General features: G+C 45.9%; 1 protein-coding gene across 2 annotated transcripts in view; it reads left to right on the top strand.

The window, feature by feature from the left end:
* Positions 1–25,542, top strand: part of MATN2 (matrilin 2) — a 140,333-nt gene that overhangs the window by 26,484 nt on the left and 88,307 nt on the right. For both annotated transcript variants that reach the window (XM_004431194.3, XM_004431193.3), the window contains exon 3: positions 20,252–20,821. In XM_004431194.3, the coding sequence (XP_004431251.2) occupies positions 20,252–20,821 (570 nt within the window). The remainder of the gene's footprint in view (positions 1–20,251; positions 20,822–25,542) is intronic.

The following is a 25,542-nucleotide window of genomic DNA, read 5'->3' as shown; positions in this document are numbered from 1 at the left end:
CGCTTGTGCCACCGGGCTGGCCCCATCTTGTCCCATTTCTCACTGAGCTTCCAATCAACCATGGCTCCTGAGCCTTTCCACACCTGCCACCACACTTGTCAGCTTGATATTTAAAATAACAATAGCTGGGGCTGGCCCGGTGGTGCAAGCGATTAAATGCGCGCGCTCTGCTGCAGCAGCCTGGGGTTCACCTGGGTTTGCTGGTTCAGATCCCGGGTGGGCACCTATGCACTGCTTGTCAGGCCATGCTCTGGCGGCGTCCCATATAAAGCGGAGGAAGATGGGCATGGATGTTAGCCCAGGGCCAGTCTTCCTTAGCAAAAAGAGGAGGATTGGCAGATGTTAGCTCAGGGCTGAGCTTCCTCACAAAAAAAAAAAAAAGAACAAAGCTGGAGGTATCACAATCCCTGATTTCAAAATATACTACAAAGCTATAGTAACCAAAATAGCATGGTACTGGCACAAAAACAGACACACAGATCAATGGAATAGAATCGAAAGCCCAGAAATAAACCCACACACCTGTGGATAGCTATTTTTGACAAAGGAGCCAAGAACATACAATGGAGAAAAGAAAGTCTCTTCAATAAATGGTGTTGGGAAAACTGGATAGCCACATGCAAAAGAATGAAAGTAGACCATTATCTTACATGATACACAAAAATTAACTCAAAATGGATTAAAGACTTGAATGTAACACCTGAAACCATGAAACTTCTGGAAGAAAACATAGGCAGTACGCTCTTTGACATCGGTCTTAGCAGCATATTTTCAAGTACCGTGTCTGACCAGGCAAGGGAAACAACACAAAAAATAAACAAATGGGACTACATCAAACTAAAAAGCTTCTGCACAGCAAAGGACACTATCAACAAAATGAAAAGACAACCTAACAATTGGGAGAAGATATTTGCAAACCATACATCTGATAAGGGCTTAATCTCCAAAATATATAAAGAACTCATGCATCTCAACAACAAAAAAACTAACAACCCAATTAAAAAACAGGCAAAAGACCTAAACAGACATTTCTCCAAAGAAGATATACAGATGGCCAACAGGCACATGAAAAGATGTTCAACATCATTAACTATCAGGGAAATGCAAATCAAAACTACAGTGAGATATCACCTCATGCCCATCAGAATGGCTATAATTAACAAGACAGAAAACAACAAGTGTTGGAGAGAATATGGAGAGAAGGGAACTCTCATACACTGCTGGTGGGAGTGTAAACTGGTGCAACCACTATGGAAAACAGTATGGCGATTCCTCAGAAAATTAAGAATAGAACTACCATATGATCCAGCTATTCTACTGCTGGGTATTTATCCAAAGAACATGAAAACACCAATGCGTAAAGATACATGCACCCCTGTGTTCATTGCAATGTTATTCACAATAGCCAAGACTTGGAAGCAACCTAAGTGCCCGTCAAGGGACGAATGGATAAAGAAGATGTGGTACATATACACAATGGAAGACTACTCAGCCATAAGAAACGATGAAATCTGGCCATTTGTGATAACATGGATGGGCCTTGAGGGTATTATGCAAAGTGAAATAAGTCAGAGGGAGAACGTCAAATATCGTATGATCTCACTCATAAGTAGAAGTTAAAAACAACAACCAGCAAACACATAGACACAGAGATTGGATTGGTGGTTACCAGAGGGGAAGGGAGGAGGGAGGAGAGAGGAGGGCGAAAGGGCTGATTAGGCACGTGTGTGGTGATGGATTGTAGTTAGTCTTTGGGTGGTGAACATGATGTAATGTATGCAGACATAGAAGTATAATGATGTACCCCTGAAATTTATATAATGTTATAAACCAATGTTACTGCAAAAAAAAAGGAAAGAAAAAAGAAATAAATAAAAAATTGAAAAAAAAACGCTTTGTACTTTGCAAAGTGGTATTAACAGATCTCACTCTACTGTGAGATCTTTAAAACCAGGAATTAAGTCTTTTCTTTTTTTTTTTTTTTTTTAAAGATTTTATTTATTCATTTTTTTCCCCCCAAAGCCCCAGTAGATAGTTGTATGTCATAGGTTCACATCCTTCTAGTTGCTGTACGTGGGACTCGGCCTCACGTTGGACGGAGAAGTGGTGCCTCGGGGCGCTCCCGGGATCCGAACCCGGGCCGCCAGCATCAGAGCGCGCGCACTTAACCGCTAAGCCACGGAGCCGGCCCAGGAATTAAGTCTTTTCATCTCTGGTCTCAAGTATCTGGCATAGTAGCCTCTCAATAATGTTGTACTGAATGGATGAGAGATGACATTTATTAATATTATAAGTATTATTAATTTTTATTTATATATTTGAGCATCTACTGATTTAAATATAACCTAGTAGTTTTTTCTTTTCCAACCTTAAATCAAATATGAGTCTTAGAGAAGAACCTGTATAGAATTGATTACATAAGCATTTTAGAAAATATGTGTAATTAGCAAAATAGTTTAATAAATTTTATTTTTAAAATTTCAAAACTTGTGCCATATTCATTCTGGTACATACAACACATTTTTTTGAGCAAGAACTCTGCAGCAAGCTTGGTACCAGTAGTGAAATCTCTGGGTATTAGGTAGGATGCAATTGACTTAAGCTAACAATGCTTTTATTAAAAGGTATTTAAATATGTCACAAGAAGTCTGGAGCTCAGTGATCCCCAGTTTGTGGCAGCAGCTCAGCTTTGTCATTGAGACCAGGGCTCTTTGCAGCTTTCAACTGTGTCATCCAAGGAGACTGGCTTTCCTTTCTTAGGCTTCTGCCTTATAGTTGCAAGATGGCTGCTGCACCTCCAAACATCACATCCTTCCATGGTCATGGTCAAGGCAGGAAGAGAGTAGGGGTGGAGGAAAGAGGACTTTTTCATTCCTTGGCTCACTCCTTTTATCGGACACCAAAATCTTTCCTGGAAACTTCAGTAGACTTTCCCTTAATCCCCACCGGCCAAAACTGGATTGCATGCCCACCTCATCTACCTAGTCTGGGGAGTGAGATAACCATAACTGGCTTCATCCAGTAAGGAGTTGTTCCTAGTAGGGGGTGGGGCTTGCCTTCGCAGAGCTTGCTGCCACCCCCTTTGCTGCTTGGAATCTTAGCAAGGGAGCAGGAAGGGGTTGAGGAGAGAAATGAATTTTAAGTAGGCAACCATTAGCATCATCCACTCACCTGTATTAAGCTATTTTCCTGAAAGTACACAAAATGGAAAGAAGGCGGTAATCATTCAGGTGAGAGAAGGGAGGACAAGAAAAAATAATTACCCAAATGGTTGACACACGTTAAAACAATTAAACAAAGATGTCAAAGGCTTAAACTTTATTGATTTTTTTTTTTAGCAATTTAAAGCTTGTATGGTAAATGGAAATGTATTAAACGCAATTTAAATGTATTTAATGCAATTTAAAACTTGTAGGATAAACACTCTATGAATTGTTCGAGGAATCAAGAAAAATTGCAGACTGAAATCTGTACACACCGTCCTTACTCATAGCATGCTGAGGTCTAGCCTACAACTTCCACCCTTGGTACTGGTTTTGCACCAGAGCTAAGAGAGTCAACATCCATCCCTCACTTTAAAAAAAAATTTTAAACAGTTTCTGTTTATGAAAGTAATATATGCTCATTTTTGCCCCTTTTTATCTATTACAATCTTAGAGGATCTCTCATGCAAGAGTAGATTTAATCCTGTTTCTGGGGCTGGCCCCGTGGCTTAGCGGTTAAATGCGCACGCTCCGCTGCTGGCGGCCCGGGTTCGGATCCCGGGCGCGCACTGACGCACCGCTTCTCCGGCCATGCTGAGGCTGCGTCCCACATACAGCAACTAGAAGGATGTGCAGCTATGACATACAACTATCTACTGGGGCTTTGGGGGGAAAATAAATAAATAAAATTTAAAAAAAAAAAAATTTTTTTTAAGTTTAATCCTGTTTCTGTATAATTTTAAAAAAATAAACATCTAGGCGTGTTGCTTTAAGTCTTTTTTCCAGGACTGACAATTGAGACGTGAAAGGAGAGTTGTGAGAAATCTTCAAGCCACAGTCTGAAGCTGTCACCTTGTGTTGCAGGACCCCAGCTAGGTGCCTCTCCATTCATCCTTTCATTTGTTCATCTGACACATATTTATTGAGGCGCCTGCTGGTGGAGTGTTGGGAATACTGAAGAGAACAGAGGCAAAAATTCCTACCGCGTGGATCATGTATTATAATAGGAGAAACATCATAAAAAAATCAATGAGTAAAATATATGATAAGTTGATAAGTGCTATGCAGAAAAATAAAGCAGGAAGGAGGGAGAGGAGCCCCACCCCGCTCCAAGCACTCCTCTCTCTCTTTCCTGCTTTATTTTTCTCCATAGCAGAAGAAAAATACCTCTCAGTGAGGGAGAAGGCCTCGCTGAGAAGGTGAACTTCCGACACGCACCTGAAGGTGGCGAGGGGGCAAGTCACTGATTCAGGGGAAGAATGTTCCAGGCAGAGGGCACAGCAGGCAGAAGCATGCCTGACGTGTTTAAACAGCAATGCCAGTGCAGTGTGGCTCAGGGAAGTAACAAAGGGGGCCTTTGGGGCCGTTGGTAGGACTTTGGCTTTTTTGAGAGAGACGAGAGCCATTGGAGGGAATGACATGATTTCACTTGGTTTTTAAAGAATCACTCCGGCTGCTGGATTGAGAACAGTCTATAGAGGGGCAAAGGCTGGTTAGGAGGCTAATGCCAGCACCAGTGAGGGATGTTGGTGGAGATGATAATCCCTGGAGCGTAATGAAGAACTAAGGATTATTTTATTTTGTGGCAAGTTTTCCCGAAGTTTTCTTGAACAGTACCAGTGGTACTGGGAATGTATGGATACAACCTGCAGAGTACCTTACAGTTACAGCTAGGGAACATTAATGGAATATAAAGTCAGGCAGATTGCACCTTTATAGAGTTGGGTGTAAGTTTGTTGTTCCGTGTAGATTAATCATGAAGAGTATGAGTTCTAGACTCAGGTTCTAGATTCAGATCCTGACTCCACCACTTACTGTGTGACCTTGGGCAAATTACTCTAAACTCTCTGATCCTTAGTTTTCCCACCTGAAAAATGGGGACAATAGGTTGTGTCCTATTGAGTTAGTGCATGTGCAACATTTAGCATTATATTGACATATACCCATTGATCAATAAATACTAGCTTTCATTGTACACATGGATATAACCATTAGTAAAGGTCAAAGAACCTCCCTATTTAACTTACTTTATTTAGAACCGTAGCATACTAGAGACGGAAAGGAACTGAAGCATCATTTAGTCCAACACCAGAGATCGAAGTGACATAGCCAAAATAAAAAAAAAAAAGGTTATATGGCCAATGTCACCTAGCTGGTGGCAGAGTGGGGACCAGAACATGGGTCTCTGGACTCCCAGTCCAGTGCTTTCTCTGCTATGCCACGTTGCTACTCTATAGCCCTCAACACAATACCAGGTGGGAATAATAATAATAATAATGATAACAAATATAAATGATTATTGACTCTTACTTTGTGCCAGACACCATTCTAAGTACTTTACACATCTTCACTCATTTAATCCTCATGACAGTCCTATGAGGCAGGTACAATCCTTTTCCCCACCTTGCAGAAGAGGAAACTGAAGGTTAGAGAGAGCAAGTAGCTTGCCCAGGTTGGAGCATGTGTGTGGTGGGGGAACACTGGCGCCTGGGCGTCTCGCTGGGAGGCTGCTGCTCCCAGCACTGCATGACCTTCCTTCTCCGTTTGTAGAACAGGGAGATTGAATGCAGTCTTCAAGGTCCCTTTTCAACTTTGAGATTTGCATATCCTAAGTGCTCTGCAGTGATCAGGGCTGAAAGCAAGACCATTTCAGTTCATTAAACTTGCTGTCTTATTAACTGATCTTCATCTTAATGATCAGTTGCAAGAAAGACTTTTTGTAGAACAGCCTAGAAACCAAAGTCACCAAAGCTGTGCGAGATTCCTGAAATGTTTTTTCTGGCTTCCATAGCAACCCTAACATTGGGCGTTAAGCTTGATGGAGTCATTAAGGCAGCTGGAGCCGAGCGTCCGCGCGAGCACTGTGACTGAGGAGGAAGCAAACTGCTGGCTCAGTCGTCTTCCTTCTGTGTAATGTACTGTCTCAGTGTGTTTTAGGGAGTGGAAACCTCAGCCAAATTAAGTAAGAATGGAGGGAATGAAGCATCTTATCAAAGTGGAGAGACAGAGCAAGTTTCCAAACAAATTAGAGAGAGAGGACAATCTAGGTGCCTGAGGGAGTCACTGAGAGAGAGGGATGGGGGTAGGCAGGCAGAGGTTTCAGGGGAAGGGGAGAGAGTTGGCCCCACTTTCACAAAGCTTGGAGGGACAGGCCTTCAGGGGAGCTTTGTGAAGAGGCCTGAGCATGCCCAGTTGTATTTTTTTGTTCCAGTGTATTTGGAGTTCTCAGCAGGAACCCACCGGATGAGTGAGGCATCAAGAAAGCAGAAATCTTGAGGAGTTGAGGGACCACCAGGGCCAATGCAGGAAACAAAGCTTTCTAGGTATTTTAAGCAGAAAGGAATTTTAGACAGGGAACTAAGTGCTTACATAATTGTTGGAAAGGCTGAAGGAGGCAGAATCTGGGGCCGTCATACAAGAACCCATTGCGGGGATCATACCTGCATAACTACATCTGTGAGGCTGGTTGGCAGACACTAGAACAGCAAATCTGTCTGTCTACAACCTTGCTTGCCAGCAGAAACAGCCTCCACCTTGCTTACTCCTTAGTGGGTGTATCTAATTGGTGTTACCTAATTCTTACCCAGCACCCTGGCTGCAAGGGAGTCTGAGAAATGTGGGTTTTATCCTTTTAGCTTCTGCAGTACTGGAAGACTCACAGAAAGAGGTGGGAGTTCTAGCCGAGTGCTAACTGATATTCAGTCAGTGGTTATTCGTTTGAAATTTGAATTGGGAGAGCAATAGAGGTAGAGGAGTTGGACCCTAAGAGAGAGGAGCTGGCAGGCTCAGCGCTGGCCTAAACTGCCTGCTGCACCGGCTGAAAGTCCTTCCAGTAGACTCGCTGCAGGGTTAGATAACAAAGGGGTAGAAACTTAACTCCTAAAGCCAGAGGAGTTGTCTTAACATTTTCTCTGGTGCTTTCTCTATTAGTGTATACATCAGGGATGTCAATTTACACCTGACACCAGGCTGGGACCTCAGATGGGAGGGAAAACAAGGCGGGCAGGCCTGGAGAGACTGGCTTTGGGTTGGGCCAGGTATGGAGGGAGTGAAGTCTGGGCTGTCAGGACCCCTCAGAATGTGCCCTAAAGGAGGATGGGCACATTTAAAACCCTTTGGTGGCTCCCTATGGGCTCCTTCATGAAGTGCAAACTTCTCTATAGGAGGCACATACAGCCCTCCCTACATGGCCCTGTCATCCCATCCCGTCCTTTAATATAACAGCCGTACCACACCACCTGCAGTTACCTGTACACATGTGCACCCTCCTCTCTTCCAGCCTCCAGGCCTTTGCTAATGCTGACCCTTTGCCAAAAATGCCCACCCCAACTCTTTGCCTGGCCAACGCCTGCTCATCCTATAATAATATAAAAATATTATAAAATAATATAATATGCATCACCTTCTCCAGGAATCTCCCCAGCCACCCTTTTGGGATCGGCGCTTTCCTTCAGGCTTCAGTTTCTCATGCTTTTTATGAAGTTTATGAATCTGTCTTCTCTACAAGGCTGTAGGCTCCTCCCAGGCTGAGGCTGCTTCTCATGTTTCCCCAGCACCCAGCACAAAGAGGGGGATTCCATAGTGTTTGCATAACTCAACCAAACCGAAATAATGAGAGAAGTGTCTCCAAAGACAGACTTTGCCTTTGATGGTACAGGGCTCTGGAACCTTCTGCTCCTTGCCTCCTTGTGTGCCTGCACCCCTCCCCTTCCAGGGAAAGGACTGCAAGACTGCATCTAGCGAGGTGTGACGTTCTGGCCTCTTCCTCCTGGTACTCATCTCGCAGCTCAACCCCACATTGCTTTTTACAGATTGCTCTGCTCTGCTCCTGACTTCCACTTGCTGAACTCTCAGAAAGCAGATGAGGCAATTGCTCAATTTATTAAGTTAAAATGCTCTTATGGGTCAAATGCCAGTTTGCTTTTTAAAAGCCACCTACACTGTTTTTCGCTTTGCAGAGAGAAGAAATCGCCTGTTTCCCAGGACTTGCTGTACTATCTCGTATTGGGGGACGGGCACGGTGTGTGTGTGTGTGTAGGTTACGATTTCAAGATAGGAGTCATTTCCCAATTTGAGAAAGGAAGAAAGATGGTCAGACGGGTTTTGATAGAGAATACCAAACTTATTCTGTATGTAGCTCAGGGCTTCTTTATACTTCTCTTTATTGATTAAGGGAAAGCCTGTTTGCATAGCAAACTCCGAGAGACGACGTGAGGGGCATTTTTTAGCGAAACGTTAGCAAACTGCTTTACCTTGCAAGGAAATTCAATTCATTGGAAACTGTTTTCTCCAGGGCTAAACTGGGGCAGCTTTCTCTTTGGCTCCCTTGAAAAGAAAATTGTCCAAGGTTCTGGAAACCACAGTTGTTGAACCTCATATGATGTCTCTTTTCTTTCAGCTCGTGTAACAGTTACTAGAGGAGACTGGTGTGATGTGGCATGTTTTTTCCTTTTTTTCTTTTCCGTTTTGCTGGCTTGATGGTGCACACTGCAGGGCCTTAGAGGGCTGTGCTCCTAAAGGAATTTATGACAGTCAACAGGGACGACTGATATTTGAGCTGGTGTCAGCCCAGGATCCCCCAGGGTGCCATTGGCCCATGTCTCTGGTTTATGGAGAACCATTGCTACCCAAAGATCTAGGCTCATTCACCAGAACTTTCTTTAAAAAAAAAAAAAAAACTGAACTCATCATGACATTAGCAAGTATATTTTGCATAAAACCTTTCCAGTTTGTATCTCCATAGGCATATAGAATCCATCCTGAAATTATCTCTCCCAGCAGCCCCATCTCTCTCTGCTCTGCAAGTGCTCTTCTTGGTAATAGCTGGTTAAAGTGTACACAGTTCAAATCTGACAATACTGAAATTTCATCGTTTGCCTCTGAACTTTGGTTCTGCTTATAGGTGACAGAAAGAACTTAATGAAATAAAGGATGACTTTCAGACTATATCTCATGTGTTCTTGAGAGAAGCACATAGGACATGGCACCTTGAATGGTATCAACTGCTTTTTACGAAGCTCATTGGGGCAAGCTGGTGTATGATAAAACACACAGAGCAGGAAGAAGCAAACTGGAGTGGCTCTGGCAGAACAGGGAGCTTGGCATGCCACACTTCCCCTTCCCCCAGCCATCTCCCACCCTCTCTCCTATCCAACCAGGCATTCAGAGCAGGGTGCATGTGGAGGGAAGACCACAGAAATCGCCTCCACGGGGATGTACGTTGTTACTTTTATCCTCAGTAGTTGACTAAGAGGTAGAGAGTGTATTTGCTCCATGTCTTTGCTGGGTTCATGCCTCCTCATTCAGAAGTACAATCTCTAGCGACTGTTCTTTGTGATCGAGGGTTAGACTATTCTGGCTAAGCGTATGCTGTGCTTATTGGATAATAATTCATCGTGCTCTGCCTCATTCCGCACTCATCTGTATGCTTGTCTCACTGCCCTCCTGGACTGTAAGCCCCCTGAGGCCAGGGGCTGCGTCTTCTACATGTCAACGTCCTTGCAGCTGCAGCATTGAATTTTGCCTGTGGTGCCTGCAGCTCACTGCCTTCCCTGTGCCAGCCCTGAGCCAGGCATTGGTGAAAGGAAGATGAATAAGGCCCAGTCATGACCTCAGAGGTTTGCCTTATGGTTTGATGGTTCTTGCAGGCCAGTAAATACGGTATTTGTGTGATGATATCCCTGCACATTAAGTTACTAATTGTGCTTACTGTTGTCACTCTCTGGTGATGCCAAAGGCCCTTTTGGACTTGAGTCGGTGCAGCAGGTGATTCGCTGGGGCCTAAGGCACCGCACTGACTCCTGGGGCACTGGCCCAGGGCAGAGGGTGAAGTGGGGACTTGTGCACTTGAATTGAGGGAGTGTGTCTTGAATTGAGCTTTAATTTTCTGCATCTCATTCCAGTCTCCACCACCAGTCCTCCCCAGATTTTATCTGGGGATTAATGTGTTAGCTGGTAACTGGGAGGGTAGCAGGCAAGGCTCTTCTCTGGGACATTTACCTGTTCAGAGGAAACTCTTCGTGCTTGGTCACCTACTGGGAAACAGAGACTAAGATCAGGCTAGAATCAGACTGGCTTGGGATTGAAATCACCACCACTCATTCGCCCTGTGCTTGTGGACTTGTTATTTCACCTCTCTCAGCCTCAGCATCCTCGTCTATAAGTTGGGGGTAATAATGGTGCCTACCTTTGTTTGTTTTCTGAAACTACTTGAAAGCCAGGGCATATCTGACATACACATGTTCCAAGAATGGAACAGAATGTGGATCAGAACCCACGGGAGAATCAGGATGTACGATGTTTGGTTGCCATATTTACAACCTCGCTTCTGGTCTTGGGGAAGAGGGTGCTAGGGCACAGGAAGGGGTCCCGTGACACTGTCTTCTACCCTGGACTCCTGGCTCTGTGGCAGATGGTCTCTCAGGCTCACATGCTCCTTGGGATAGACTTCTCAGATTTGCTGTACCCAAGAATCACCTGGAGCAATTACAAGCGCAGATTCCTGGGCTCTAGCCCCAGAGATTCTGATCCACTGATCTAGAGTGCTGCCTAGGATTCAGCATTTTAAATAAGTACCCCAGGCATTTCTGATGTCATCAAGACATTGAGGATCCCTGCTGTGGGCTGTTCTTTATTGTATCTCCACTGACAGCTCTCCCAGCCCACTCCAGTTCAGGGAGGGGTATCTGCAACTTCTCTCTTCTCTGCCCTCCCACCCCTCCCACGCACATATGCACATTGAAGGGAAGGAGCAAAGACACCGACGGAGCATCTCTGTGCCTGGCGCTATGCTGGGTACTAGGGGTTCACTGAAGACACTACATGTGGCTGGGTAGCTACATGCATGAGATGCTGGTAGGAACATGCTCAGACAGAGGTAAACGCGGTGGTAGTGGGGGGACAGGGACCAGGGGACTCAGAGGAGGGCCGTTTAGGTCAGTGGAGGGGGCCCATCAAAGAAAGGTTCAAAAATAGGCAACCACAGGGCTGAGTCTTAAGCTGAGGAGGCAGCCAGGAGGGGATGGTGTGTAGGGAACTACCAACAGTTTGATGTTGCTGGGGTATGAGGTACAGGGCAGGAGTGGTGGGCTGGGTCCAGGAGGCCAAAGAGTTCGTTAGTTCATTCTCCCATGAACATCAGTGACCTTGCTGTCAGTGACCTTTAGGCTGGTGGCTTTTGAAGAAATTGCTTAGATGAAACAGCATCCTGAGGCTCACTTATACTAGGATATACTAACTAACAGCTGCCAAATCCAGCTATTGTGACTCCAATCGATGAAACTCACCAAAATATGCATTTATAGGAAAGTTCTGCTATGAAGAGAGGAGGAGTAAGGTCCATTTATTGGGGGAGTCTCTCTACCCTCCGAGCTGGGAAAGCCATTGGTGAGATGATTGGGCGGTAAGGTCAGGAGGGATCTAATGGGAATGATTGGAAAGCATGTGGTTGGCGAATCGGTTTCATTCCCCAAGCCCCCTCCAGGCGCTGGGTGGTGGGAGCATGGGGTGCTGTGTTGAGAGCAATCCTGGGGCTGAACTTTGATTCTGGTCTGGGATTGATTAGGGGGGGTGGTCTCACAGGTGCTGGGGCTGGCTGTCTGGGGGGCAATGTGCAAGGCTTGGGATTTGCAGTCCTGACGCCAGATTTTATCATGTGACTGGCTATCAATCCAGATGTCTCCTTTCCAGTGCTTTATACAGTTGAATTTTTGAGCCTTACATGCAGAGCTTGACATTTATACCAATTAGATTTCATCTTGTTAGTGTTGACTCATTATTCCAGCCCTCAGAAATCCTTTCTGGTCCTGACTCTGTTATTCAGTTTATAGCGATTCCTCCCAGCGTCGTATGTAGTTGTGTAGAGAGAACCACAAGTGCCCCAGCATTTGGAAAAATGTTTGGAAAATGTTACCAAGTCAGGAATGATTTGCTAATGAGTCCAAGATATGTCTTACATCCCATTAGGAAGTCCAGGGTGTCTCCCTAATACAATATAATCAAGTGTTCAGGGTATTCCTTGGTGGTTCTTTAGGAAGATGTGAGTAGCGCATGACAGATTCAAAGACAGCCCCAGCTCATCCACTGCATTGTCAAATGTCTGGTGTGAGCTAATGCAGCAGCTGGCGACTGACTAACAAGGGAATTGGAGAGGGAAGAAGTGATTACGCTTTTCCAGCCCTGGCCAAGGACCATGGTGCCCCCATCAATTGCCCTAAATACAAGGGAGTTGCAGGTTAGGTCGCACTGGGGGCAAAAGTCTCATAGTCCAAACTGTCCCTGAAATAGCCATGAAGTCACCTGTCAGCTCCAAGAGTGTGGAGGCACATGGGGACGGAACCACGTGAGGTGGCTGCAGGGGCCACGTCTCAGGCATCTATGGGCACGTGTTCATCACGACAGTGGGTAGAATCTCAGTGCCCTGTTACGTGGTAGTCTTTTCTCTCAGTCTGTCTGTCTCTCTGTCTGTCTGTCTTTGACAGACTCATATAGTTCAATTCATATAAACCAAATGCTTATGGGATGCAATTTCTCTGAATTCTGATGTGCTGTTTTATATTCTTATAATGGAGGATACATACCACTTCTACAGTCTGAAGAGACTATTTCTTACAATCTTTCCATTTTGTTTGCTTTGACCCCATGCCCACCAGCAGCCCTCTGTCATAAATGTGGCTTTGTCTGGAAGTTGATATGCAGATTGTTGATAAGCCTTGTCTGCCCGCCCTTCTTATTTCTCATTGAAAAGTAATGTTATCACTAATAATCAGACAATGTATCATAAGTATGATTAGCTAAGTTACCTTTACTCAGTTTCTTAGAAATGGATAAGTTGAGTACTTCAACCTTTGTTGCAGAGCGCCAGACTCTAAAACCAGGTTGGCTAAATGATTCCATTTTATCATCTGTAGGCTTTTGGAGTGCCGTGTTGAAAGGATCCTAAGGCTGAGTCCAGGCTGAGTAGGACAGGCCAGAATTGATTAGTAATGTCTACCAAGGACAAGGAAAAAAAAAGGCATTGCTAAGCCTGCCCGATAGCCTAGGTACCCACACCCAGAGACAGTCAGCCATCCTCTCTCTCTCTGTCTCTCTCTCTCTCTCTCTCTGTCTCCCCCTACCTGAGCGCTCTATCTTTTTAGTCTACCTGTTTTATTGTATCCTGTTATTATTTGTCTGTATGCCTGCCTTTCACAACTGAGAGTCTTTCCTTCATTGTATTCCCAGAGCCTGACTCAAAATTAGTACTCACTAAATATTTGTTGAACGACTGGCTCTACCTAACTCTTCTACACATGTGGAATCTGCATTTCTTCCTAACTAGGGTCAATCATTCGCCCTGCTGAGATCCAAACTATAGATTTCCCCGATCCTCCTGATCTATCCCTTCTAGGAATAAAAAAATAAATTGTACATGCTCTTTTCCTCTTTCTTAAACTCCTGCTGGCTCATAATGATCATGGTTCTCTTTCTGTCTGTAATCATAAAACAGCTGTCATTTTCCTCCCCAATGTCCCTTTGAAACTCTTGGTGAGCTAGTTTTTGCCTCTTTCCCTTTATGAAATTTTAATCATGTTTCATGGTGTTTCTGTACTCTTAAGGAATTAACAGCTCTCTGGTCGTTCCTAGTTATGGGAACAGTCTCAGCTCTTGGCTCACCGCCACTTCTCCACTATGACTCCTGTCATAATTCTTGATGATTTCAATATCCATTGGAATGATCCCTCAATAGCTCTGACATCCTTTTCTCCAGTATTCCTGTCCTCCACCATATCTGAGCCATGTAACTCCTCTTCTTATACTCTTGACCCTGGGGTTACAGTAACTGCAGTCCCCTCATAATCTCAATTTAAACCTCCTGTTTTCCCCACTTACCCCATCTAGTATTCCAACTTCAACAGTCTGTGACTTGAGCTGGCCTTTGAATTGATCCTGTGACCGTTTCTCTGTCCTTCACCCCTTGTTTCCTCTATTCCCTGCTCCCCCAGTTTAATTCCATAGGAACTCATTACAGTCACTCTGTCACTCTCTGGATTCATCATTCTCGCTTGGCTAAATGACAACCCTGGTTAAAGCCACGTTTTGCCTGCTTTCCTCCTGTACCTGTGCAGCTGAGTGTAGCTGGAGCAAGACACACAACCGTATTGACTGGCCTCCCTCCAAGACCATGATCCCCACCCTCAAGTCGGCCTTCAGTGCCACCCAGAAATCATACTCTAGTTCCCTAGTCCTTTCCCTCTTGTACCATCCTAGAAACTGTTACATTTTTTCACTTGTATCATTAAATTTTTCACAGTTCTCTTTTTAAGTGCCCACAAACCATCTGTTTGTGGGAACTTTGCTGGGAATTGTTATGAAGCAGCACATTTTCTGAAATCCATTTCCCTCCCTTGCCCCACCCTGAGCATTGGCCTGTTGTCCAGACCGTATTCTCCTGTTCCCCACAGTCCCTCGAAGATCGGTGACCTCGGCTCTCCATCACACCTGCCCCATCCTTCAGTCTCCCATGGGCCTTGCTCCTACTGAGCTCTCAATAAGCCCTTGGCAGGGGAGCGAGAACAGGAATGACCAGCAGCCTGATTTACTGGGCTGCTGCCATTCAGGGAGGCAAGCAGCTGTTTTCATCATTTTATTAAATAAAAAAAAATACAAATAGGCATTTAGCAAGGGAGAAGCAGTTGGCAGGAGGCAAGCCAGATTGGGCCACAGCTTTCAGGCCCTGATTCCAGGGAAGGAAAAACTGACCCAGAGAGCCGGTGCAGTCCTGGTGCGTCTTGAGTATGCTGGGAACGGCAGGTCTAGAAGGACAAAATCCTTTCTGAGTATTGCTTGGTGGTCAAAAGCGTGAACTACGGAGCCAGACAAGATGGGTTCAGATCCCGGCTCCTCTACTCCCTAAGTATGAGACCCAGGCTAGTTATTCAACCTTTCTAGACTCACTGTCCTTATATGTAAAATGGGAATAGTAACAGTACCTACTCCACAAGGGGGGGTGGGAAGAATAAGTAAGCCAACGTATGTAAAGTACTCAGAACAAGGCCGGGTACTTATTAGGTGCTCAATAAATAGTAGCTATAAATTATTATTATTATATTCTCTTTTGAGTCTCACAATAGCCCTGTGAGGTATTATTATCCCCATCTTACAGAAGAAGAGACTGAGGGTCAAAGAGGTTAAGGAGAGGCTCAAGACCACACAGACAGAAAGTGGCAGAGGCTGGACTTGCACTGAGATCATAGGACTCTACTGCTGTTTCACTGAGCATTTTGGAGCCCCTTTCAGTCTCCAGATGAAATGATTTTACCCTTATTATAGAGATTCACATCCTTTCCTTCTCCAAACATGCCCTGACTTTCCCAGGCCGATGGCACCAAATATTTACTGTACAATTACACTGCCGTGATTGAATTTAGCCAGAGTAAGGGAGGCTGATTAGCGGCAAGTCTGCAACTCTGAGAGCAGGAAATAGTTCCCAGGTTGCACACTGTAATCCTGCTGGGGGATGTTGCTTAAAATTGTCCTGGCTCAGGCTTACCTTCTCTGCAAGGGTGAGAGACACTCCTTTGCCCAGTGGGCTTCGGAGTCAAGCTGACAGTACTGGAAGTACTGTTGACAAGGTCCAGACTATCACTTTATGGTTCAAGGGATGACATTTTATGATGTGCCCACAAACCTTCTTCCAACTGCTATTGAAAGCCCTGTAATGGGGCCGGGCTAGTGGCATAGTGGTTAAGTTCATGTGCTCCTCTTAGGTGGCCTGGGGTTCACTGGTTTGGATCCCGGGCATGGACCTACACACCGCTCCTGGAGCCATGCTGTGGTGGCGTCCCAATCACAAAAAATAGAGGAAGATTGGCACAGCTGTTAGCTCAGGGACAATCTTCCTCAAGCAAAAAGGGGAAGATTGGCAACAGATGTTAGCTCAGGGACCATCTTCCTCACTAAAAAAAACGTATAATATAAAAAAAGAAAGAAAAGAAAGTCCTGGGGCCGGCCCCGTGGCTTAGCGGTTAAGTGCGTGCTCTCCGCTGCCGGCGGCCCGGGTTCGGATCCCGGGTGCGCACCGAGGCACCACTCCTCCAGCCATGCTGAGGCCGCATCCCACATACAGCAACTAGAAGGATGTGCAGCTATGACAGACAACTATGTACTGGGGCTTTGGGGGAAAAATAAATAAATAAAATCTTTAAAAAAAAAATTAAAAAAAAAATAAAAAAAATAAATAAAAAAAAAAAGAAAAGAAAGTCCTGTTGTCAAGGACCAGAAGGACAGTGGTTGTGTGTTCTTCTCTCAGGCTAAGGAGACAAGGATGCCATTTATCAGAACCAATGTGTAAGAGGAACACACACAGAAGAGAGTCCATTTTTTGGAAACACTCTCAGCAGTTTCCATGTGGAGAATCTGTGAGGCTCTTCACAGCAGTGGTTCAAAATGCCCCTAAGTATTTGCAAAGCTCATATTGTAATGCCAGCTGTATTGAGAATTTTCCCAGGCACCCACCATGAGATGGTGGAAAAGGCACCAGTATATTCTCAGGTCTGACCTTAATGAGCCATGAGATCTTGCAGAGATAGAGTCGCCTCTCTGAGCCTCAGTTTCCTCTTCTGTAAAGTGAGTGACTTGGACTCTATTTAGACTCCTCTAGCTCTAAGATTTTATTAGCCTACGAGTCCATGAACCAAAAGTTCAAAACTGGCTATGTGCCCTCATAAAATGGCAAAGATTTGGGTTTTAGAATCTGTGTCTCTATTAGCAGGACCCAGACCTGCTCTAGAACTTTTTGACTTAGTGGTTTTCATCCCCCTCCTTGAAACGACTGCTCTCACTCAATCCCTGAAGCCTTGCTCCACTACTCAGAATTCCATTTAATTCCACAAACGTTGACCGAAGACTTTCTGTGTTCCCAACTGTATGGCTACAAAGATGAGTGAGACTAGTTTCCCACTTCTGGGAATTCACAGTGAGATAGTGAGGTCAAGACTTGCCAGAACTTCTTTTCTCCAGAGATCTCTCTAGTACCTAAACTAGTGGTTCTTAGAGTGTGGTCCCTGGACCAGACATCGACTTCACCTGAGAACTTGCTAGAAATGCAAATTTTCAGGTGTCACCCTGGACCTACAGAATCAGAAACTCTGGGAGTGTGGCCCACTGATCTTAGTTTTTAACAAGTCCTCTAGGGAATTGGGAGGCATGTCAAGTTTGAGAACCACTGAACTGGCCCTTTCAGGGACAAGCTGCAAAACTGTGGTTCTGAGCTCTCAAGGGACCTGAGGAGATGTCTTGAAGAAAACTCAGTCATTTGGGCTTCCAGCACTCATTCTCAACTCACAATCACAGCTCCCTTGGAACCTCCAACAACATTTTGAACCTTTGTGGTATTTTTGTAAATGTCTAGGCATTGTGGAAACTACTCATTTGTTTTGACGGGAACTAATCCAGTTTAAGCACATAATTCCCCATGGAACTTCCAGGCTTCCCTTTAAATCAGTTGTGATGCTTGGTGAGATGTTGATGCCATGACTAAGACCCACAGTAAGAATCCCAGTTCCAGGAGGACCCCCTGCTTCCAAAGATCTCCAGAGGAAGAGAGTACTCAGGGGGTCGGTCCACTGTCACCCTCCCTCCCTTCCAAGGAGCCTTCGTTAAATGTCCTCCTCTGTGGCAGGGTCTGAGCCTGGCTCCTGTTCTCCTCAGCAGGTGGGCCACATTCTCCCTGCAGTAAGTTCAGATGTGAAGGATGGGGCAGGTGTGGCTCCTGGAGAGAGGCCAGTCTGGGTCCTGGCCCTTGTCTTTTTTCCTGGGAACTGCAGGTCTCTTGTCCACTGCTCTGACCCAGGGCCATATGCTAGACCATACGCACCTTCGTGAAGCTTAGAAAAAGGCACCGCCTCCAGGTGTCTCTCAGGGCGGGCACAGCCCTTGGGGCTCAGGGCTTGGCTGGATTTCAGCCCACTTGCCGCCGTGGGCAGGGGCCTGTGTGCAGCACAAAGTACACAGCCATAAGCAGCAGCTTGCTCCTACCCAGGCTGGGCCCGGCACAAGTGAGGGCTGAGGCAGGAGAGAAGTGGGGGGCGGTGTGGGCAGAGGAGAGCCTGTGTATGCAGCTACCACATGTTGGAGTTTCCCACATGCCAGGCCCAAGGCTACGCTCTTTACCCTCATCATTTCCTTAAATTCTCACAACCAACCAATGAGGTGGGTATTAGTGTTGTCTCCATATAGTGTTCCTTTTTCTAAATTATAAAGGATTTTCAAACTCTCAGAGCCTCCATTTTCTCTTCTATCCAATGGGTATAATACTCCTAGCTCTTTTCTTAAGAGCTTGTTCTGAAAATCAAATGAGACCATAGTGATGAAAGCACTCTGGAAAAAAGATTTTAAAACACCCTACACATGTCAGGTTTAGTATTGATCTTATCCCTGGGTTCTAAAAAGCAGTTTCTGAGGGTTCTGGTTTGAGAAACTCACCTTAAATTCACACATTCACACAGCCCCCACTGTTGGATGTGAATGCCACAGAAGGTAGGTTTCCTGCCAGGATACTGGCATTTGGGGTGCTTCCTCCCCTAAATTCATTAGACTTGTGAAGCTGCAATGGATGAGGTGTGTGTGCAGCCGCTCAGGGGCGAGTCATGGCCTGGCAAGCCGGCCTGGACGGGATGACCTCATGGGCCTTTCCCACTTATTTTGATGACTGAATTCACTGTTTCATTTTTGGCTTTCTCTCTCTTTCGTGCAGCTGTGGTGATTGGGATTTAGGGCAAGCATTTGGGATCCCTTTCTAATCCCTGTCAAATCCAGATTTAGCTGCAAAGTCCGTGAAAGGGACAGGGGAAGAGAGGGGAGAGAGGGGGGACTCCCCCTGGCTGGAGGCAGTAGCTCAGAACCTCTGAGAAATTGCAACAGGAATGCCCAACTTCTAGCCTTGGAGGTAGGAGGCCTCTCATCTCATCCAATATCATCCTCTTCCCAGAATGCAGAAGGGATGGGTTTCATCTGTGGACTCAAACCTCCTATAACCTTCTTGCTTGAGTGCATAAGGAATAAGTATGGTGGTTGCAGTGGTAAGGAAGAGACTTAACATTCGCCTTTTTCCAATTTAACTGCGTCCTTTGTTGAACTGTTTCTTGGCTGGGTCCCTTCTCCATTTCCACTACTGCCCCCCTGGTTGAGAAGGAGTCCCCTTCTCAACCGTATTAGTGCAACAATGGTCTGGATCGCCCACCTTCCAAACTGCTGCCACACTCAATTGACTTTTTATTATGTAACTGCCCTATAGGAGAGATAAGTTACATAATATGATGCTAATTTTATTATGCCCATCACCTGTGGCATCATGTACAAATTTCTCAGTCTGAATTTAAATGCCCTTTATAACCGACTTAAAGCTACCCCTTCAACCTAATTTCTATCTGCAACTCCTAGCAGTTCCTTTATCACTTATTCTGTTAGCCAACATATTCATGCCATCTTGGGTTGTTGTTGGTGTGTCTCTCTCCATTTGTTTCTTCTCTCAATCCAAACACTATGCATCCATAAGCCAGCTCATGTCCCATGTCCTTGTCCTTAGCCCACTAATATCCCCGTTCTCTGAACATCTAGTGCAAGCACCACACATTTTCTTACTAGCTGTTCTTTCCTTTGTTCTATTAGTCAAGTCTCCCCAGATAGACTGTAAGCTTCTTGACATTGGTCCCTATCCTAAGTTGCTTCTATATTCCCTTTAGTATCTAGCCAAGCTTATGTGGGATGCAGTAAATAATAAATTCATTTTGACCCTGATCAGATGTTTGCCCACCTAAAAACTGCATTGATGACTTTCACTGAAGTGTTCATTTATCTTGTGATAAGAAATAGTATCTGTTTGTAGCCAATGCTCATGATCACCCAGTCATGCATGTATGTACCCTGACGACTTTCCTGAGTGGGGAAGAAAAATGGATGAAGATTGGAGGTTTGACAGGTGATCCCCGGCCCTAGGATTTCCAACAACAGCCGACCTGCACTGGGTCCTTAACACTCTTCTAATGCATTGGCCTCTCTTCTTTCCCCAGAGAGTTCCTGTGGGAATAAGCGGGCAGACCTGGTCTTCATCATTGACAGCTCCCGCAGCGTCAACACCCAAGACTATGAAAAGGTCAAGGAGTTCATTGTGGACATCTTGCAGTTCTTGGACATTGGCCCTGATGTCACCCGGGTGGGCCTACTCCAATATGGCAGCACCATCAAGAACGAGTTCTCCCTCAAGACCTTCAAGAGGAAGTCTGAAGTGGAGCGTGCCGTCAAGAGGATGAGGCACCTGTCCACGGGTACCATGACGGGGCTGGCCATCCAGTATGCCCTGAACATCGCATTCTCAGAAGCAGAAGGGGCCCGGCCCCTGAGGGAGAATGTGCTGCGGGTCATAATGATTGTGACAGATGGGAGGCCACAGGACTCAGTGGCTGAGGTGGCTGCAAAGGCACGGGACACAGGCATCCTGATCTTTGCCATTGGTGTGGGCCAGGTGGACTTCAACACACTGAAGGCCATTGGGAGTGAGCCCCACGAGGATCACGTCTTCCTGGTGGCCAACTTCAGCCAGATGGAGTCACTCACCTCAGTGTTCCAGAACAAGTTGTGCAGTAAGTTCTGCCCTTCTGTGGCTCTTCTAGGGGAATCATTAGGATTCATTCATTTATCTTCCAGTGTTCATTCCGTGCTACCTCATCCCAGGGACTGTGCTGGCAAGGGGTGTTCAATAAAGGCCAAGACAGACACAATGTCTCTTGAGGCTTACCCTCTGGCCGAGGAGACAGATAGTAAGCATATAATTACACAAATAAGTAAGTAATTGTAGTTCTAACAGTGTAATGGAGGAAGAATTCAGGCCAGGACCTGACCTAGGCCAAGGTGCTTGGGGAGATTTCCCTGGGGAAGGGACATTTAAACCCAAACTGCAGAATGAGTAAGAGTAGATAGGTAAAGTTTTCTCCAGCACATGGAACTGCCCTGGCATTCCCTAAATTGGAATTCATGAGTTGGATTAGGGATGGGAATGTGAGGGCAAAAATAATAACATAATTTATCCTTGGACGGTGTGGAATACCAAGCATTTTGGCCCCATAGTGGTGCTACCAGTGGATGTTTTCTTAAGTGACAAAGAGGCCCCAGTGTATGGAGAGGACCAAGACGTGGTCCTGGTGCCTTGCCACTCCCCAAGTCCTTGAGCTGCATTCTTCTACTTTAAGGGTCGTCTTCCCTTTCTTGCTTTCTAATCCTACTCTCCACAAAGCTTCTCTTTCCCTTCCTTGCCAGACTCCTCTCAGTTCCTCCAACCCAAGCACCTCCCTCAGCATTTTCCAGAAGGCCAACTTGCTCTCTCCCGTTTCCTGCTTCTGCAGCTGTCTTTTTGTCCTTTCCTCCTCCTAGAGGGGAGGGGCACAGGGTGCTAACCCAGGCTCCACTCTGGCCCCTGAAGACTGGAAATTTGCCTTCTGACCTGGTAAACAGTTTGTAATCCTGCCTTGCCCATTGGTCCCTCTCCCCTCCAACTGCCATGCTTCTTTGATGGGAAAACAAAAGGAAATATCTATTTTGAAATGACTAGTATTTCCCTGGAGTATGAGTGGAGAATGAGCTTAAGGACTGGACTCATCTCCAATTCCCCAGGAGCAAGAACCTGCCTCTCTGGGGGCCCTGAGGACCAGTTCTCAGAGTGTAACAAAGCCTAGACGCCCCCCACTGAAGCCTCAGCGGGGGAGAACGGTGTGCTTTTGATGTGTCTTTTTAAACAAATCTCCTGCTGAGAACTAACCTCAAAAAGCACAGACCCCATTGTTTCTTGACTCCAAAATCAAAAGATTTACTTAAAAAAAATCAATACCATGAAGGAAAAAGAATCTTTTTCTCTGCAATGTCACTTGGAAAATGTTAGAAGTGCCATTTTCCCTGGCGCCGCGGAAGGGCTGTGTTATTGTGGTGTGCTGTAGCCTAAGTCACCTGGAAAACTTCAACCAGTAGAACGCGCTGCAAACATTTTCAAGGTTTATGACTTTAAATGACTTCTGCAGAATTTACGTTCCCCTTTTCCTGGAAATATTAAAAAAAATTGGTTCCATAATAGTTTTGACGGGTTTATTCATTTGTCTTGGAAAATGTTAAATGGAGGAGTGCTTTTATAAGCACTCTGGATTTATCAGCAAATGGAAAGGTAGGATGATGAGGCCGAGGATGTGGACTTGTCCTCAGAAGAAACTTCTCTGTGTGCTTTATGGCCAGGCAGCAAAATTAAAAGGCAGTTTGGATTTTTCCTCTCTTTGTTGTAATCTGGAAGCTCTAAGAAAAGCTCGGTATCATGCCATTCTTTCGTTTGTGTGGCTTGAGAACCGAATCCCCCCACCCCAGAAGTAGGTGCTCTTATAATTCCCACAGGAGACCAGCTTCTCTGCCACTGCCTCGCAGGGCTCTGCTGAGCAGACTCATCAACTGTCTTGAGAGGTTGAGGAGGCCCCGGGGCCTCTTGATCAACTGTGCAGTAAAGATCACAATAATAAAGCACTTTCTCTGATGTTTTCACATTTGAACCTTACGAAAATCTGGGGAGGCAACACAATAGTCTCCTCCCTCTTTGCAGGTTAGTAAACTTGTTAAGTGAATTCCCAAGAACAAACAGCCAGGAGACGGTGGGTTCTGCTTCCAAAGCTCTTGCTCATTGCACGCCTCCGCACGTCGGGAGTTATAAATTCCTCCTTTAAGGTAAACTATTTTCTGGTGGCAACCTCCACAGTGCAGCCCTGCTTGGTAAGCCAGCTTTGAGGGTGACATTCACCTCAGAGTGACGGGAAGCCTTTGCACAGTGAGGAGGAGCAGACTGGAGTCTCAACGACCCCACCTACCAGCTGTAGGCTCCTGAGCAGATCTGTAAAATGGGGGCTTTACCTGCAAGAGTAGATGTGTGAACGGGCATTATAAACTGTAGAGCCCTGTTCAGTGTGCACCATGCTTTGTATGATAACAGTGAAATGTACGCACCAGCAGGCCAGGCAGGTGGCCTGTTTTGATCTGTGCTCTGATTATCAGACAACAACGATGAGCATCTTCCAAGTTGCAGATGACATCTCTGAGGTTTTGGAAGTCTTGTTTGTTCCTTAAACATTTATTGAGCTACACTCTGATAATAACAACTAATTTTGTCCTGGGCTAGGTACTCTCCATACATTATTTCATTTAATACTTAGAACAGCCCAATGAGGCAGATACGACTATTATCCCCATTACAGAAATGGAAACTGAGGCTTAGAAAGGATAAGCAACTTCAAATCACAGCGTTGGAGATTCAGGTTGCAGTCTCTCTGGCTGCACAGCTCTTACCCTCCGCACGCCAGGCCCGAGGGTTCTGGGCTGGAGGGAAGATGCTCTCGTTACAGAGAAATGGGATGTTGGCTATACAACGCGTGCACTTCAGAGGCCTTGGAAAGTCACCTAGCTCTGGGGGGGTCTCTGATGGAAGAATGCCTGGGTCTGCCTAAGGGCTCCAGGAGAGATTTATAGAAGAGATTATAGGGGCCGGCCCGGTGGTGCAAGTGGTTAAGTGCGCGCGCTCCGCTGCGGTGGCCTGGGTTTCGCTGGTTCGGACCCCAGGCGCGCACTGATGCACCACTTGGCAAGCCATGCTGTGGCGGCGTCCCATATAAAGTGGAGGAAGATGGGCACGGATGTTAGCCCAGGGCTAGTCTTCCTCAGCAAAAAAAGAGGAGGATTGGCAGATGTTAGCACAGGGCTGATCTCCTCACCAAAAAAAAAAAAAAAGAAGAGATTATAATCACTAACATTTATTGATATTAATATGTGCCTTTGCTATCTTGAGCTATTAGCATATGTTAACTCATTTTATTCACACAACAAACCTATGAAGTAGGTGCTCTTATAATTCCCATTTTACAGAAGAGGAAATTGAGACTCAGGTTCAATAATGTGTTCAAGGTCAGACAGCACTAAGTGGTAGATCTGAGATGTGAACCCAAGCATTCTGGCTCGGAACCTGCATCTTAACCACTATGTGCAGCGCGGACTTGGAAGATGAGTAGGCGTTTGCTGGTTAGAGACGTGTAGGAAGGGCAATTGCAGTAAGCCAGGAAAAGAATGGTATTTTCAATTGTTTTTCTCTATTTCATTAAAAAAAACTCCAAACCAAAAAAACAATTCCAGATTCTCTGTTAATTTCGTCTCCTGCTAGGGAGATCTGACCCACAGTTTGAAGAATGCTGACGAAGGGCTAGGCGGGGAGGTGGAGGTCATGGTGCACGTAAGGACATGGCTCCAGAGGGAAGAAGGGCTGAGGCTTGTGTGCTTACGGCTGAGCTGAAAAGTGCTGCTGGATCTGCAGGTCAGAGGAGACAGGCGGTCTCCTTGTGTGATCAAGGCAGGGACCTTTATGGTACAGTTAGGATGGGGTCAGGCTCCGGAGCCCGCCTGCCGTTGAGTGGGAGTCCTGGCTCTGGCTCTCACTGGCTGTGTGGCTGTGAACTTGGGCACAGCGGTGGCTTTATACCCGTGGGCAGTGAATTCCCACACCTACCACAGCAAGGGGGGGCCTCCTGCGGTTGCATTCTCAGGCCACCCCTGAGACCACCAGAGAAACTTGGAGGCCAGGTGTCTGGTGAATTGAGGCCCTGTCTACAAGATGACCAAAACCTACACATCCTGGGGTCCGCCATTTTTGCCACCCAGTGAGAGACACACTGAATTTCGGGGCTGAAAAATGCATCTCTATCCTGAGCCTCCTGATGACTCATTGTAACCTGGGCAGGGCTGCTTTTATTAGCCTCTCAGTACCTGCTTTATCAGCCTAGCTTGGTATTTGAAACCCCGAGGCTGGCTGTTCCTATGCTAATAGCCCCACCCAACCCAGGCCGGGAATAATTTAAGGCCCTAACAGTATTCCTAAGACATACCTTTTATCAACCGGCCTGGGCAAAGTCTGCACTTATTGCACCCCTCTGAGGCCCTGTTATTAAGTGGGAGGCCAGATTGACATCAACAGACGTTGACTTTACGTACCCAGTAATTGTTGCTTTCAAGACCCCCAGTCAGCCCCACCACTTCTTTGATCATTCTTTTAGTCGTTGGCATTCATTAATAAACATTTATGAATATTTATATTTCCTAGTTAAAAAAATCCAATCCTGCCAATGACTTAGTCTGCTGACTAGTGATTCCTTCCCCAGAACATAGAGCCTTGACCCAGTTTTAACCCAGAAGGCCTTCTGGGAAATGAGTCTACTGGCCTGCCAGTGGAGGAGACAGGACTATCGTCTCCCCTTCAATGACACCGCAGAGGCCTGTCCCACGGGACAGCAAGGCA

This window comes from Ceratotherium simum, chromosome 23 (genome assembly GCF_057802395.1).
Source record: "Ceratotherium simum simum isolate JZ-2026a chromosome 23, ASM5780239v1, whole genome shotgun sequence".
Taxonomy (NCBI): Eukaryota; Metazoa; Chordata; class Mammalia; order Perissodactyla; family Rhinocerotidae; genus Ceratotherium; species Ceratotherium simum.
The sequence above is the reverse complement of the archived record's forward strand: the minus strand, read 5'-3'. Positions and strand labels throughout refer to the sequence as shown.